A 12,577-nucleotide genomic window follows, 5' to 3' on the forward strand; every position below is an offset into this window, starting at 1 on the left:
ACATACATTCACTCTCCAAAAATGATTACAAGCGTGTAGTAGAAAGTAATTCACTCATTTAATGTTTGCAAATGGGTTAAAAATGACAGTCCCCCTCGTTTCAAACAGTAAAGGAAGCTTCATAAGGCATACCATTCCTACAGTTGGGGTAGGAAGGGGGAAGAATGGTATTTTCCATATGTCTTGTAATAGCTTACATTAGGTTTACAGATTGCTACGGTACTTTAAATATCTTCATGCAATGTTTTATTTAACTGTATTTAGTAAGTGGCTTCTATGTGCAGTCAGTCTCCCAATAATGCTGTTTCAGTAACTTGTACTGCTCATTCATGGTCCTTATAGCTATAAGCCAGGTGATTGAACATCTACTATATGTGGGAAAATGTTTTTCTGATTTTATACCAACATTTAAGGTCTTTTGTGAAATATCGCAAGAAAAGGGATACGGTATATTGTCTAAAGATTTCATTCTGAATGAATGAAAAATCAAAAGTTTGTACATTTACATAATTTACATATTTATGTTTGTCTGAACAGCAGCCTAAACGCATAATTGCTGTTTTATCATATGTTAATATTTTTTCCAAACGAACACTGCTTAGTGTTGAATGGGTTAAAATAAACATATGACACGTTTCAAACTCTCCCCATTCTCCAATTAATATTATATTTTAGGTCCTTTTCCCATTTTACACATACCGGTAATTAAGTACATTATAATTTGTATGTGAATTAGAATACGAGTGTGGCGAAACCAACTTCGCCACTGTGAACTGGAGAAGCCTGGTTGCTAGCCTCCTGCCCTGCGACTATGGCCCCTGGACATATTGCACTGTAAAAACTATTTTTGGGCATGTAATAGTTTATATTACTGCTACTGGGCCTTTAAGGGCCATCCGTGGACCTATTGGGACTTTTTGGGATACTGTCCCTTTAAGACTGTGGAGCATATTCCAGTATACTGCCTTTAATATTACATATGTATTTATGTGTTGAGTTTAACCTGGGATATGTATGCAGCATTCATCTGATTGTTCGGTAGAATCACTCCCTTCAGTATATTGAGTGAAACTACCGAACAACCAGACCACCCAGGAATAAGTGTGCCTCCAATTACCGGTTGCAACAATGTTGCAAACGGGTAATTGGCAATCAGTGTAATGTATTCTTTGTCCTCTGGGTGGCCGCCATTCGGGAAACGAACACGTGGCGGCGGCCATCTTAAACTACCGAACAGCGGTGTTTTGCCGTCGAGTGTCTGGAACTAAAATCGGACACTCGACTAGGCAAACACCGCTGAGACCTCCATACTTCCAGAAATTCGTATAGAAACTACCGAATGACCCGCCGTTCGGTAGAAAGAACCCCACAAACAAGGGAATTCATTCAAACCCTCTCCAGGCTCTATAACACAGGCAATTCGCCTGTTTCTATTCCCTTGATTGTGACCGACCGCAGGGCCAAAATGCATGGAACTGTTTTCGGATACTTTACCCATGCGGTCGGTCAATACTTTAAAGTCCCATAACTCCCGAACCGTTTATCCGAATGGGCTGATTTTAACGTATGTTGTTCCTCCAGACTAGGGCTATCTGGAGATATTGGATTTGTGGATGTACCCCAAGTATTTAGGGTACATCCAAAACTTGGGTAAAACTATGTCCCTGTTAATTGTGTTAACAGATATGTTGGAGGAAGGAGATGTGTGGGTTGTACCTTAAACTGGATTGGTGTACTGTAAACCCCTCCCTTGCATGGGAGAATCTCATATAAGCCTGTGTGTGAATAAATCAGTGTTGTTGCTGTTTAACCCTGAAGCTGGAGTGTGTCTCTTTCTTGGGGGAAAGGGGACTGTATGCCGACTGCCAGGAGTGTAAGCTGTTTGTATTGCTTTTCCTGTTCGGCTGCTTCCAGGGTTCGTGTGTCTGCTGTTCGAGAGTTGGTGAATCCGTGTAGTTTGGGAGTTCGGGAACTTGGTGCTTATAGTAGCTGCTGGTCTATCTAAAGGGGATTATCGCCTAAACGGATTTTTCCCCTTTTATGCTGAAACGGTCCGTTACAACGAGTAATACTTATTTTTACGTGTATATATACATATATATTTATAGTAAATAAGAACACTATTTAATTGGTTACCATGTGAATACATTGCCAGTCTTACCCTGGAGGTGGGCATCTTATTAGCTTCTACATAGAGGTGGGGGGTTCGTACTTCGTACAGAGCGCCATAGTCCAGTTCCTGGGGAGGAAGACATTGCCACATGTTAGATAATTAAGGTGCGAGAAGAGTGAGATTTTGGCCAACATTGTGCAGTCTTGGAGATATTAGGATAAAGGTGGGCATGGTGGACATTTTAGAGTGGGTGCAATGTGTGGGGTTAGTGAAATAAATGTTATCATACCAAAGCAGCGTTTCAGACTCCATGCTGGACCCGGGGTATTTCAGAGTCAAACCAGCCACTTCCCTTTTATTTCATTAATATGGGAAACTCCAGGTAACTGGGTTGATTATAACTGATTAATGGAGTCCAAGGGAAGAGAGCGTTCGACGTGGGAGAGCAATGGGATCATCCACTAAATAGGAGATCAATGGGAATTGGCAAGAAAGCAGGTAATGTAGCCAGACTGGGAATATATCAGCTCGGCCATTCTGGGTCACAGAATGATCCTGATTATGTCTAACCCAGCACAGATTTGGGGATTCTGTGGGCATTTTAATTCTCAATGTGTTTGTTTCTACTACTTGGCTGAAGGACTTTTTGCGCCCCCACCTAGTGTTCTTTAATGCCATATCCTGCATTATTATTTAACAGATGATAACATGTCCTCCCACCCCCTGTTAGTTTAATTAACCCCATCAGTATGTCTGAACGCTGGAGCCAGTTCTGTTAACTCACGGCGGTCCCCATTTTCTCCAAGGCTTCCTCGTTGATGGGATATCGCAGCTTCATCTTGCGATACAGAGGGTGTGTTTCATAGTAACTGACGAGGTCTACGAGGCTCTCGAATTCAGCGGAGCTCCCCAGCATAAAGAGGCGGCCTTCCAGCTGAATCTGACAGTGTTTGATCTTCCCCTCCGCCCTGAGCAAATTAAACAGACAGGTGGAATACCCAGACATCTTTTCTTACCTTAAATCTGACCAAGTGCCCAGTGCGACAAACAGACTCTGATGGCATAATAACCCAAAAATAGCAATATTTACTAATGTGAGAATTCAAAGTGAATTTCAGATTTCAAAGCAGCGTAGCCAAACTGAATACATGGCTGCCTTAGAGAATTGTTCCCTTCAATTTAAAAATTCACTTTGAATTCTCAGTTTAGTAAATAACCCGGACGGTGTTCAATAAAAGAGTTTATTTAATAAATTGTGATAAATTGTATAGGACTGAGGTCAAAAGTGACAATCGTAAAAATTCTCCAATTCTGACGCTTTTAATACTTGCTTTCATACAATTTTTTAAATATGCAATCTTTTTTTCAATATATTTATATTTTGTTTAATAATTTTAAAATGTTATCAACTGAGGCCTTGATTTGGAGACATTAAGGTCCACTTTTGGGTAGCTCAGAAAATATCCAAATTCCATCCAATCCAAATTCCAAATCTGTATAAATCAGCTTTTTACCAAAATGCAAGTTACATTTTAGGGAGCGATTCGGAGATTTTAGTCAGTTTGCTTATTTTCTTAATTAAATTGATAGAAATGATATAATTCGTCTGACACATTATAAAGTGTTTGAATACATAACGTTTCTTTCAGTTTTTCTGTTAAGATGGATCTCCACATTGACATTTCTATTTATTGGACGATGCCGCCGTGGAGCCATTTTACTGCACCGCCGTAGAGATTATATTACAGGGATGGGTTGCTGGTATTTCATTGATGACAAGATACCTACATCGCCTTACAGAATAAAGTTAGATAGAAGGTATATATAAAATAAATGGTGGAACTGATTGCCACGGCTGTAAATCTCACCTGAAGGAAATGGCAAATGAGTTTGGTTCGCTTCTCTTGCGCACTAGGAAGGCGCCATCACGCGGGACCCTCATGAGCATGTGCTCGGCCTGCAGGCGGGTGAGGTTGGCATGATACCACCTGAGAGATACAGATAGAATGCTGAAGATGGACGTAAGGGGTGAGATATGGAAACTGCGTGTTCTCTCCCCCTTCCTGATTGCTGTATGAGACAGTAACGCTGAGCTCTATAACTGGGTGACAACTCACAGCGCAGGGTAACCCAGCGACCTCCACCTTAAATCATCTAATCTCACACTTGGAAGCAACAAATAAATCATCAAACAAATAGATCATTGAAACTTGATGGATGAGATGGAGGAATATGGCTCAGAGATTGAGGTGTCCAAGTTCACCATTAAACAGACAGTTACCTGCCGGCTTTCGAAAATTAAACACCAATATAATCAGTTTTATTCACTAAATAGCTGAGCGGGAAATGGCAAGGTTAATGAATTAATATAGATATTATTGTGCATTCCCAGAAATTCCCAGTTTAGTGAATAACTAGAAAGGTGATTTCCATGACTACACAATATTGGTGGGATGGGCAATTAACTCTCCATACACTAAACCTTAACCCCTTAAGGACCAAACTTCTGGAATAAAAGGGAATCATGACGTGTCACACACGTCGTGTGTCCTTAAGGGGTTAAAGGGACACTCTAGTCACCAGAATAACTACAGCTTATTGAACATTATGCAGCTTATTGTATTTGTTCTGGTGAATATAATCATTGCCTTCAGGCTTTTTGCATTAAACACTCCTCAGATGGCTACAAGAGGTGCTTCCTGGGGCAGTTCTGCACAGTGTGCAGTACTGCAATTCAGTGTCTCCACCCTCTGCATGCAGATACTGAACTTTCCTTGATTCAATTCATCTCTATGACGAGGTGCTGATTTGCCAAACTAGCGTTTGGCCCCGCCCCAACCCCTATGCGGTTTGGGGGCAGGTCTAGTGTCAGTGGACCTGCACGGTGCTGGAAAGAAGGAATGTTATATTACTTTTTAAGGGATGTAAGGGGGCAAGCCACCTAAATGGCAGTTTTAACATTATAGTGTCAGGAATTCATGTTTGTGATCCTGACCCTATAGAGTTTCTTTAATGCTGAACCCTGCAGCTCTCCATAGACTGAGCACTGAACCCTGAAGCTCTTCATAGACTGAACACTGAACCCTGCAGCTCTTCATAGACTGAACACTGAACCCTGAAGCTCTCCATACACTCAACACGGAACCCTGCAGCTCTCCATTGACTGAACACGGAACCCTGCAGCTCTCCATTGACTGAACACGGAACCCTGCAGCTCTCCATAGACTGAACACTGAACCCTGCAGCTCTCCATAGACTGAACACTGAACCCTGCAGCTCTCCATAGACTGAACCCTGCAGCTCTCCATAGACTGAACCCTGCAGCTCTCCATAGACTGAACACTGAACCCTGCAGCTCTCCATAGACTGAGCACTGAACCCTGAAGCTCTCCATAGACTGAACCCTGCAGCTCTCCATAGACTGAACCCTGCAGCTCTCCATAGACTGAACCCTGCAGCTCTCCATAGACTGAACCCTGCAGCTCTCCATAGACTGAACCCTGCAGCTCTCCATAGACTGAACCCTGCAGCTCTCCATAGACTGAACCCTGCAGCTCTCCATAGACTGAACCCTGCAGCTCTCCATAGACTGAACCCTGCAGCTCTCCATAGACTGAACCCTGCAGCTCTCCATAGACTGAACCCTGCAGCTCTCCATAGACTGAACCCTGCAGCTCTCCATAGACTGAACCCTGCAGCTCTCCATAGACTGAACCCTGCAGCTCTCCATAGACTGAACCCTGCAGCTCTCCATAGACTGAACCCTGCAGCTCTCCATAGACTGAACCCTGCAGCTCTCCATAGACTGAACCCTGCAGCTCTCCATAGACTGAACCCTGCAGCTCTCCATAGACTGAACCCTGCAGCTCTCCATAGACTGAACCCTGCAGCTCTCCATAGACTGAACCCTGCAGCTCTCCATAGACTGAACCCTGCAGCTCTCCATAGACTGAACCCTGCAGCTCTCCATAGACTGAATACTGAACCCTGCAGCTCTCCATAGACTGAACACTGAACCCTGCAGCTCTCCATAGACTGAGCACTGAACCCTGCAGCTCTCCATAGCCTGAACCCTGCAGCTCTCCATAGACTGAACCCTGCAGCTCTCCATAGACTGAACCCTGCAGCTCTCCATAGACTGAACCCTGCAGCTCTCCATAGACTGAACCCTGCAGCTCTCCATAGACTGAACCCTGCAGCTCTCCATAGACTGAACCCTGCAGCTCTCCATAGACTGAACACTGAACCCTGCAGCTCTCCATAGACTGAATACTGAACCCTGCAGCTCTCCATAGACTGAACCCTGCAGCTCCCCATAGACTGAACCCTGCAGCTCTCCATAGACTGAACCCTGCAGCTCTCTATAGACTGAATACTGAACCCTGCAGCTCTCCATAGACTGAATACTGAACCCTGCAGCTCCCCATAGACTGAACCCTGCAGCTCTCCATAGACTGAATACTGAACCCTGCAGATCTCTATAGACTGAATACTGAACCCTTCTGCTCTCCATAGACTGAACACTGAACCCAGTAGCTCTCCATAGACTGAACCCTGCAGCTCTCCGTAGACTGAACACTGAACCCTGCAGCTCTCCATAGACTGAATATTGAGCCCTGCAGCTCTCCATAGACTGAATACTGAACCCTGCAGCTCTCCATAGACTGAGCACTGAACCCAGCAGCTCTTCCTAGACTGAGCACTGAACCCTGCAGCTCTCCGTAGACTGAATACTGAACCCTGCAGCTCTCCATAGACTAAATACTGAACCCTGCAGCACTCCATAGACTGAACACTGAACCCTGCAGCTCTCCATAGACTGAACCCTGCAGCTCTCCATAGACTGAACCCTGCAGCTCTCCATAGACTGAACCCTGCAGCTCTCCATAGACTGAACCCTGCAGCTCTCCATAGACTGAACCCTGCAGCTCTCCATAGACTGAACACTGAACCCTGCAGCTCTCCATAGACTGAATACTGAACCCTGCAGCTCTCCATAGACTGAACCCTGCAGCTCCCCATAGACTGAACCTTGCAGCTCTCCATAGACTGAACCCTGCAGCTCTCCATAGACTGACAACTGAACCCTGCAGCTCTCTATAGACTGAATACTGAACCCTGCAGCTCTCCATAGACTGAATACTGAACCCTGCAGCTCCCCATAGACTGAACCCTGCAGCTCTCCATAGACTGAATACTGAACCCTGCAGATCTCTATAGACTGAATACTGAACCCTGCAGCTCTCCATAGACTGAACACTGAACCCAGCAGCTCTCCATAGACTGAACCCTGCAGCTCTCCGTAGACTGAACACTGAACCCTGCAGCTCTTCATAGACTGAATACTGAACCCTGTAGCTCTCCATAGACTGAACACTGAACCCTGCAGCTCTCCATAGACTGAATACTGAACCCTGCAGCTCTCCATAGACTGAGCACTGAACCCTGCAGCTCTCTATAGACTGAACACTGAAGCCTGCAGCTCTCCATAGACTGAACACTGAACCCTGCAGCTCTCCATAGACTGAATACTGAACCCTGCAGCTCTCCATAGACTGAATACTGAACCCTGCAGCTCTCCATAGACTAAATACTGAACCCTGCAGCACTCCATAGACTGAACACTGAACCCTGCAGCTCTCCATAGACTGAACCCTGCAGCTCTCCATAGACTGAACCCTGCAGCTCTCCATAGACTGAACCCTGCAGCTCTCCATAGACTGAACCCTGCAGCTCTCCATAGACTGAACCCTGCAGCTCTCCATAGACTGAACACTGAACCCTGCAGCTGTCCATAGACTGAATACTGAACCCTGCAGCTCTCCATAGACTGAACCCTGCAGCTCCCCATAGACTGAACCTTGCAGCTCTCCATAGACTGAACCCTGCAGCTCTCCATAGACTGACAACTGAACCCTGCAGCTCTCTATAGACTGAATACTGAACCCTGCAGCTCTCCATAGACTGAATACTGAACCCTGCAGCTCCCCATAGACTGAACCCTGCAGCTCTCCATAGACTGAATACTGAACCCTGCAGATCTCTATAGACTGAATACTGAACCCTGCAGCTCTCCATAGACTGAACACTGAACCCAGCAGCTCTCCATAGACTGAACCCTGCAGCTCTCCGTAGACTGAACACTGAACCCTGCAGCTCTTCATAGACTGAATACTGAACCCTGTAGCTCTCCATAGACTGAACACTGAACCCTGCAGCTCTCCATAGACTGAATACTGAACCCTGCAGCTCTCCATAGACTGAGCACTGAACCCTGCAGCTCTCTATAGACTGAACACTGAAGCCTGCAGCTCTCCATAGACTGAACACTGAACCCTGCAGCTCTCCATAGACTGAATACTGAACCCTGCAGCTCTCCATAGACTGAATACTGAACCCTGCAGCACTCCATAGACTGAATACTGAACCCTGCAGCTCTCCATAGACTGAACACTGAACCCTGCAGCTCTCCATAGACTGAATACTGAACCCTGCAGCTCTCCATAGACTGAACACTGAACCCTGCAGCTCTCTATAGACTGAACCCTGCAGCTCCTCATAGACTGAACACTGAACCCTGCAGCTCTCCATAGACTGAACACTGAACCCTGCAGCTCTCCATAGACTGAACACTGAACCCTGCAGCTCTCCATAGACTGAACACTGCACCCAGCAGCTCTCCATAGACTGAATACTGAACCCTGCAGCTCTCCATAGACTGAACACTGAATCCTGCAGCTCTCCATAGACTGAACACTGAACCCTGCAGCTCTTCATAGACTGAACACTGAACCCACAGCTCTAAATAGACTGAATACTGAACCCTGCAGCTCTTCATAGACTGAACACTGAACCCCCAGCTCTAAATAGACTGAATACTGAACCCTGCAGCTCTCCATAGACTGAACACTGAACCCCCAGCTCTAAATATACTGAATATTGAACCCTGCAGCTCTCCATAGACTGAACACTGAACCCCCAGCTCTAAATATACTGAATATTGAACCCTGCAGCTCTCCATAGACTGAATACTGAGCCCCCAGCTCTAAATAGACTGAATACTGAACCCTGCAGCTCTCCATAGACTGAACCCTGCAGCTCTCCATAGACTGAATACTGAACCCTGCAGCTCTTCATAGACTGAACACTGAACCCCCAGCTCTAAATAGACTGACTACTGAACCCTGCAGCTCTCCATAGACTGAACACTGAACCCCCAGCTCTAAATATACTGAATATTGAACCCTGCAGCTCTCCATAGACTGAACACTGAACCCCCAGCTCTAAATATACTGAATATTGAACCCTGCAGCTCTCCATAGACTGAATACTGAACCCCCAGCTCTAAATATACTGAATATTGAACCCTGCAGCTCTCCATAGACTGAACACTGAACCCCCAGCTCTAAATATACTGAATACTGAACCCTGCAGCTCTCCATAGACTGAACACTGAACCCCCAGCTCTAAATATACTGAATATTGAACCCTGCAGCTCTCCATAGACTGAATACTGAGCCCCCAGCTCTAAATAGACTGAATACTGAACCCTGCAGCTCTCCATAGACTGAATACTGAACCCTGCAGCTCTCCATAGACTGAATACTGAACCCTGCAGCTCTCCATAGACTGAACACTGAATCCTGCAGCTCTCTAATACTGAATTCTGCAATTCTGCTGTAGACCGATTGCTGTCAACGGGATTGTGACTGGTCTCACTGCTGAGTCCTGGAAAGTGAGTTCTGAACTGTTTAATCTAAAATGATTAAGTACAGCTTCCCGTTCTGTGAGAGTTTGAGTGTTGGTAGTGTCATAGTGACACAGTAAAGGGATGAATTTGCAGGGGGATCACCGTACTCTTTGCTCTCGTGTGCATTGGGCTGAGGCACCGGATCAGTAAGACGCATCTCAAACTCGTTGCAGCGCAGAGGGACCTCCCGGTAGTGACAGATCAGGCTGTACAGACTATCAAACACCAGGTTATCAGTCAGGTAGAATTTGGTGTTACCAGCTTCTTGTCGAGAGTGAATCCGGCAGTGCTGAACCCTGCTAGAGCGCCTGCAAATAGAGTGCGTTACACGATTTATTATTATCCGGTAACTTTATAACACACTGCACAATGTCTAAATTATTATACAATGTCCTTCCCATGAATCTCCAGATCTCACCTGATTTCATGGGTCACTAACTCTTTAATCAGGAAGTCCTGGATTAGTCACAAATGCTATCAATAAAGTCATATCCACTCATGCACTTAATAGAAAGCAGCTTTTCTGGTTATTAGGCATGTTATCTGCCATCACAAGTGCAGTTATTAGAAAGTTCATCAATTGTACAATAGAAAGTACAGTAGTTGCAAACATCGTAATTAGAATGCTCGAATGAAGTCATTAGCAAGTCCCGATGTAATAATTAGAAAGTTACGGTACAGTTAGTAGATAGTTACGGTGTATCAGAAAGTCACAATGTGGCAATTAGAAAGTCACGATACAGTTAGTAGATAGTTACGGTGTATCAGAAAGTCACAATGTGGCAATTAGAAAGTTACGGTACAGTTAGTAGATAGTTACGGTGTTACGGTGTATCAGAAAGTCACAACGTGGCAATTAGAAAGTCACGATACAGTTAGTAGATAGTTACGGTGTATCAGAAAGTCACAATGTGGCAATTAGAAAGTTACGGTACAGTTGGTAGATAGTTGCGGTGTTACGGTGTATCAGAAAGTCACTGTACATTCAGTAGATAGTTGCGGTGTATCAGAAAGTCACAGTGCAGCAATTAGAAAGTCACGATACAGTTAGTAGATAGTTACGGTGTATCAGAAAGTCACAATGTGGCAATTAGAAAGTTATGGTACAGTTGGTAGATAGTTGCGGTGTTACGGTGTATCAGAAAGTCACGGGTACAGTTAGTAGATAGTTAAGGTGTATTAGAAAGTCAAAGGGCAGCAATTAGAAAGTCACGGTACAGTTAGTAGATAGTTAAGGTGTATCAGAAAGTCACGATGTGGCAATTAGACAGTTACGGTACAGATAGTAGATAGTTGCGGTGTTATGGTGTATCAGAAAGTCACAGTGCAGCAATTAGAAAGTTATGGTACAGTTAGTAGATAGTTAAGGTGTATTAGAAAGTCAAAGGGCAGCAATTAGAAAGTCACGGTACAGTTAGTAGATAGTTATGGTGTATTAGAAAGTCACGATGGGGCAATGAGAAAGTTACGGTACAGTTAGTAGATAGTTACGGTGTATCAGAAAGTTACAATGTGGCAATTAGAAAGTACAGGGTACAGTTAGTAGATAGTTACGGTGTATCAGAAAGTCACAATGTGGCAATTAGAAAGTCACGGGTACAGTTGGTAGATAGTTGCGGTGTATCAGAAAGTCACAGTGCAGCAATTAGAAAGTCACGATACAGTTAGTAGATAGTTACGGTGTAATGGTGTATTAGAAAGACCCGATGTATTAATTAGAAAGTTATGGTACAGTTAGTAGATAGTTACGGTGTATCAGAAAGTCACGATGTGGCAATTAGAAAGTTATGGTACAGTTAGTAGATAGTTATGGTGTATTAGAAAGTCACGATGGGGCAATGAGAAAGTTATGGTACAGTTAGTAGATAGTTACGGTGTATCAGAAAGTCACAATGTGGCAATTAGAAAGTCACGGTACAGTTAGTAGATAGTTATGGTGTATTAGAAAGTCACGATGTGGCAATTAGAAAGTCACAGTACAGTTAGTAGATAGTTACGGTGTAATGGTGTATTAGAAAGTCCTGATGTATTAATTAGAAAGTTATGATACAGTTAATAGATAGTTACGGTGTATCAGAAAGTTACAATGTGGCAATTAGAAAGTTACGGTACAGTTAGTAGATAGTTATTAGAAAGTTACCATGCAGTTATTAGAATGTTACGGTGCAGTTATTAGAAAGTTAGAGTACAGTTATTAGAAAGTTAGGGTGCAGTTATTAGAATGTTGCGGTGCAGTTATTAGAAAGTTAGGGTGCAATTATTAGAATGTTATGGTGCAGTTATTAGAATGTTACGGTGAAGTTATTAGAATGTTACGGTGCAGTTATTAGAAAGTTACGGTGCAGTTATTAGAATGTTACGGTGCAGTTATTAGAAAGTTACAGTGCAGTTATTAGAAAGTTACAGGGCAGTTATGAGAATGTTATGGTGCAGTTATTAGAATGTTATGGTGCAGTTATTAGAATGTTATGGTGCAGTTATTAGAATGTTACAGGGCAGTTATTAGAATGTTACGGTGCAGTTATTAGAAAGTTAGGGTGCAGTTATTAGAAAGTTACAGGGCAGTTATTAGAATGTTAGGGTGCAGTTATTAGAATGTTACGGTGCAGTTATTAGAATGTTACGGTGCAGTTATTAGAATGTTACAGGCCAGTTATTAGAATGTTACAGGCCAGTTATTAGAATGTTACGGTGCAGTTATTAGAATGTTACGG

At 43.9% G+C, this 12,577-nt stretch overlaps 1 protein-coding gene across 1 annotated transcript in view; it reads right to left on the bottom strand.

Moving 5' to 3' along the window:
• Positions 1 to 12,577, bottom strand: part of LOC134608272 (1-phosphatidylinositol 4,5-bisphosphate phosphodiesterase gamma-1-like) — a 170,475-nt gene that overhangs the window by 22,983 nt on the left and 134,915 nt on the right. The window contains exons 17-20 of the mRNA XM_063450967.1: positions 9,971 to 10,171; positions 3,982 to 4,101; positions 2,898 to 3,081; positions 2,162 to 2,239 (exon numbers count right to left, since the gene is read on the bottom strand). Of these exons, the coding sequence (XP_063307037.1) occupies positions 2,162 to 2,239; positions 2,898 to 3,081; positions 3,982 to 4,101; positions 9,971 to 10,171 (583 nt within the window). The remainder of the gene's footprint in view (positions 1 to 2,161; positions 2,240 to 2,897; positions 3,082 to 3,981; positions 4,102 to 9,970; positions 10,172 to 12,577) is intronic.

The sequence above is a fragment of the Pelobates fuscus genome, chromosome 4 (assembly GCF_036172605.1).
Source record: "Pelobates fuscus isolate aPelFus1 chromosome 4, aPelFus1.pri, whole genome shotgun sequence".
NCBI lineage: Eukaryota > Metazoa > Chordata > Amphibia > Anura > Pelobatidae > Pelobates > Pelobates fuscus.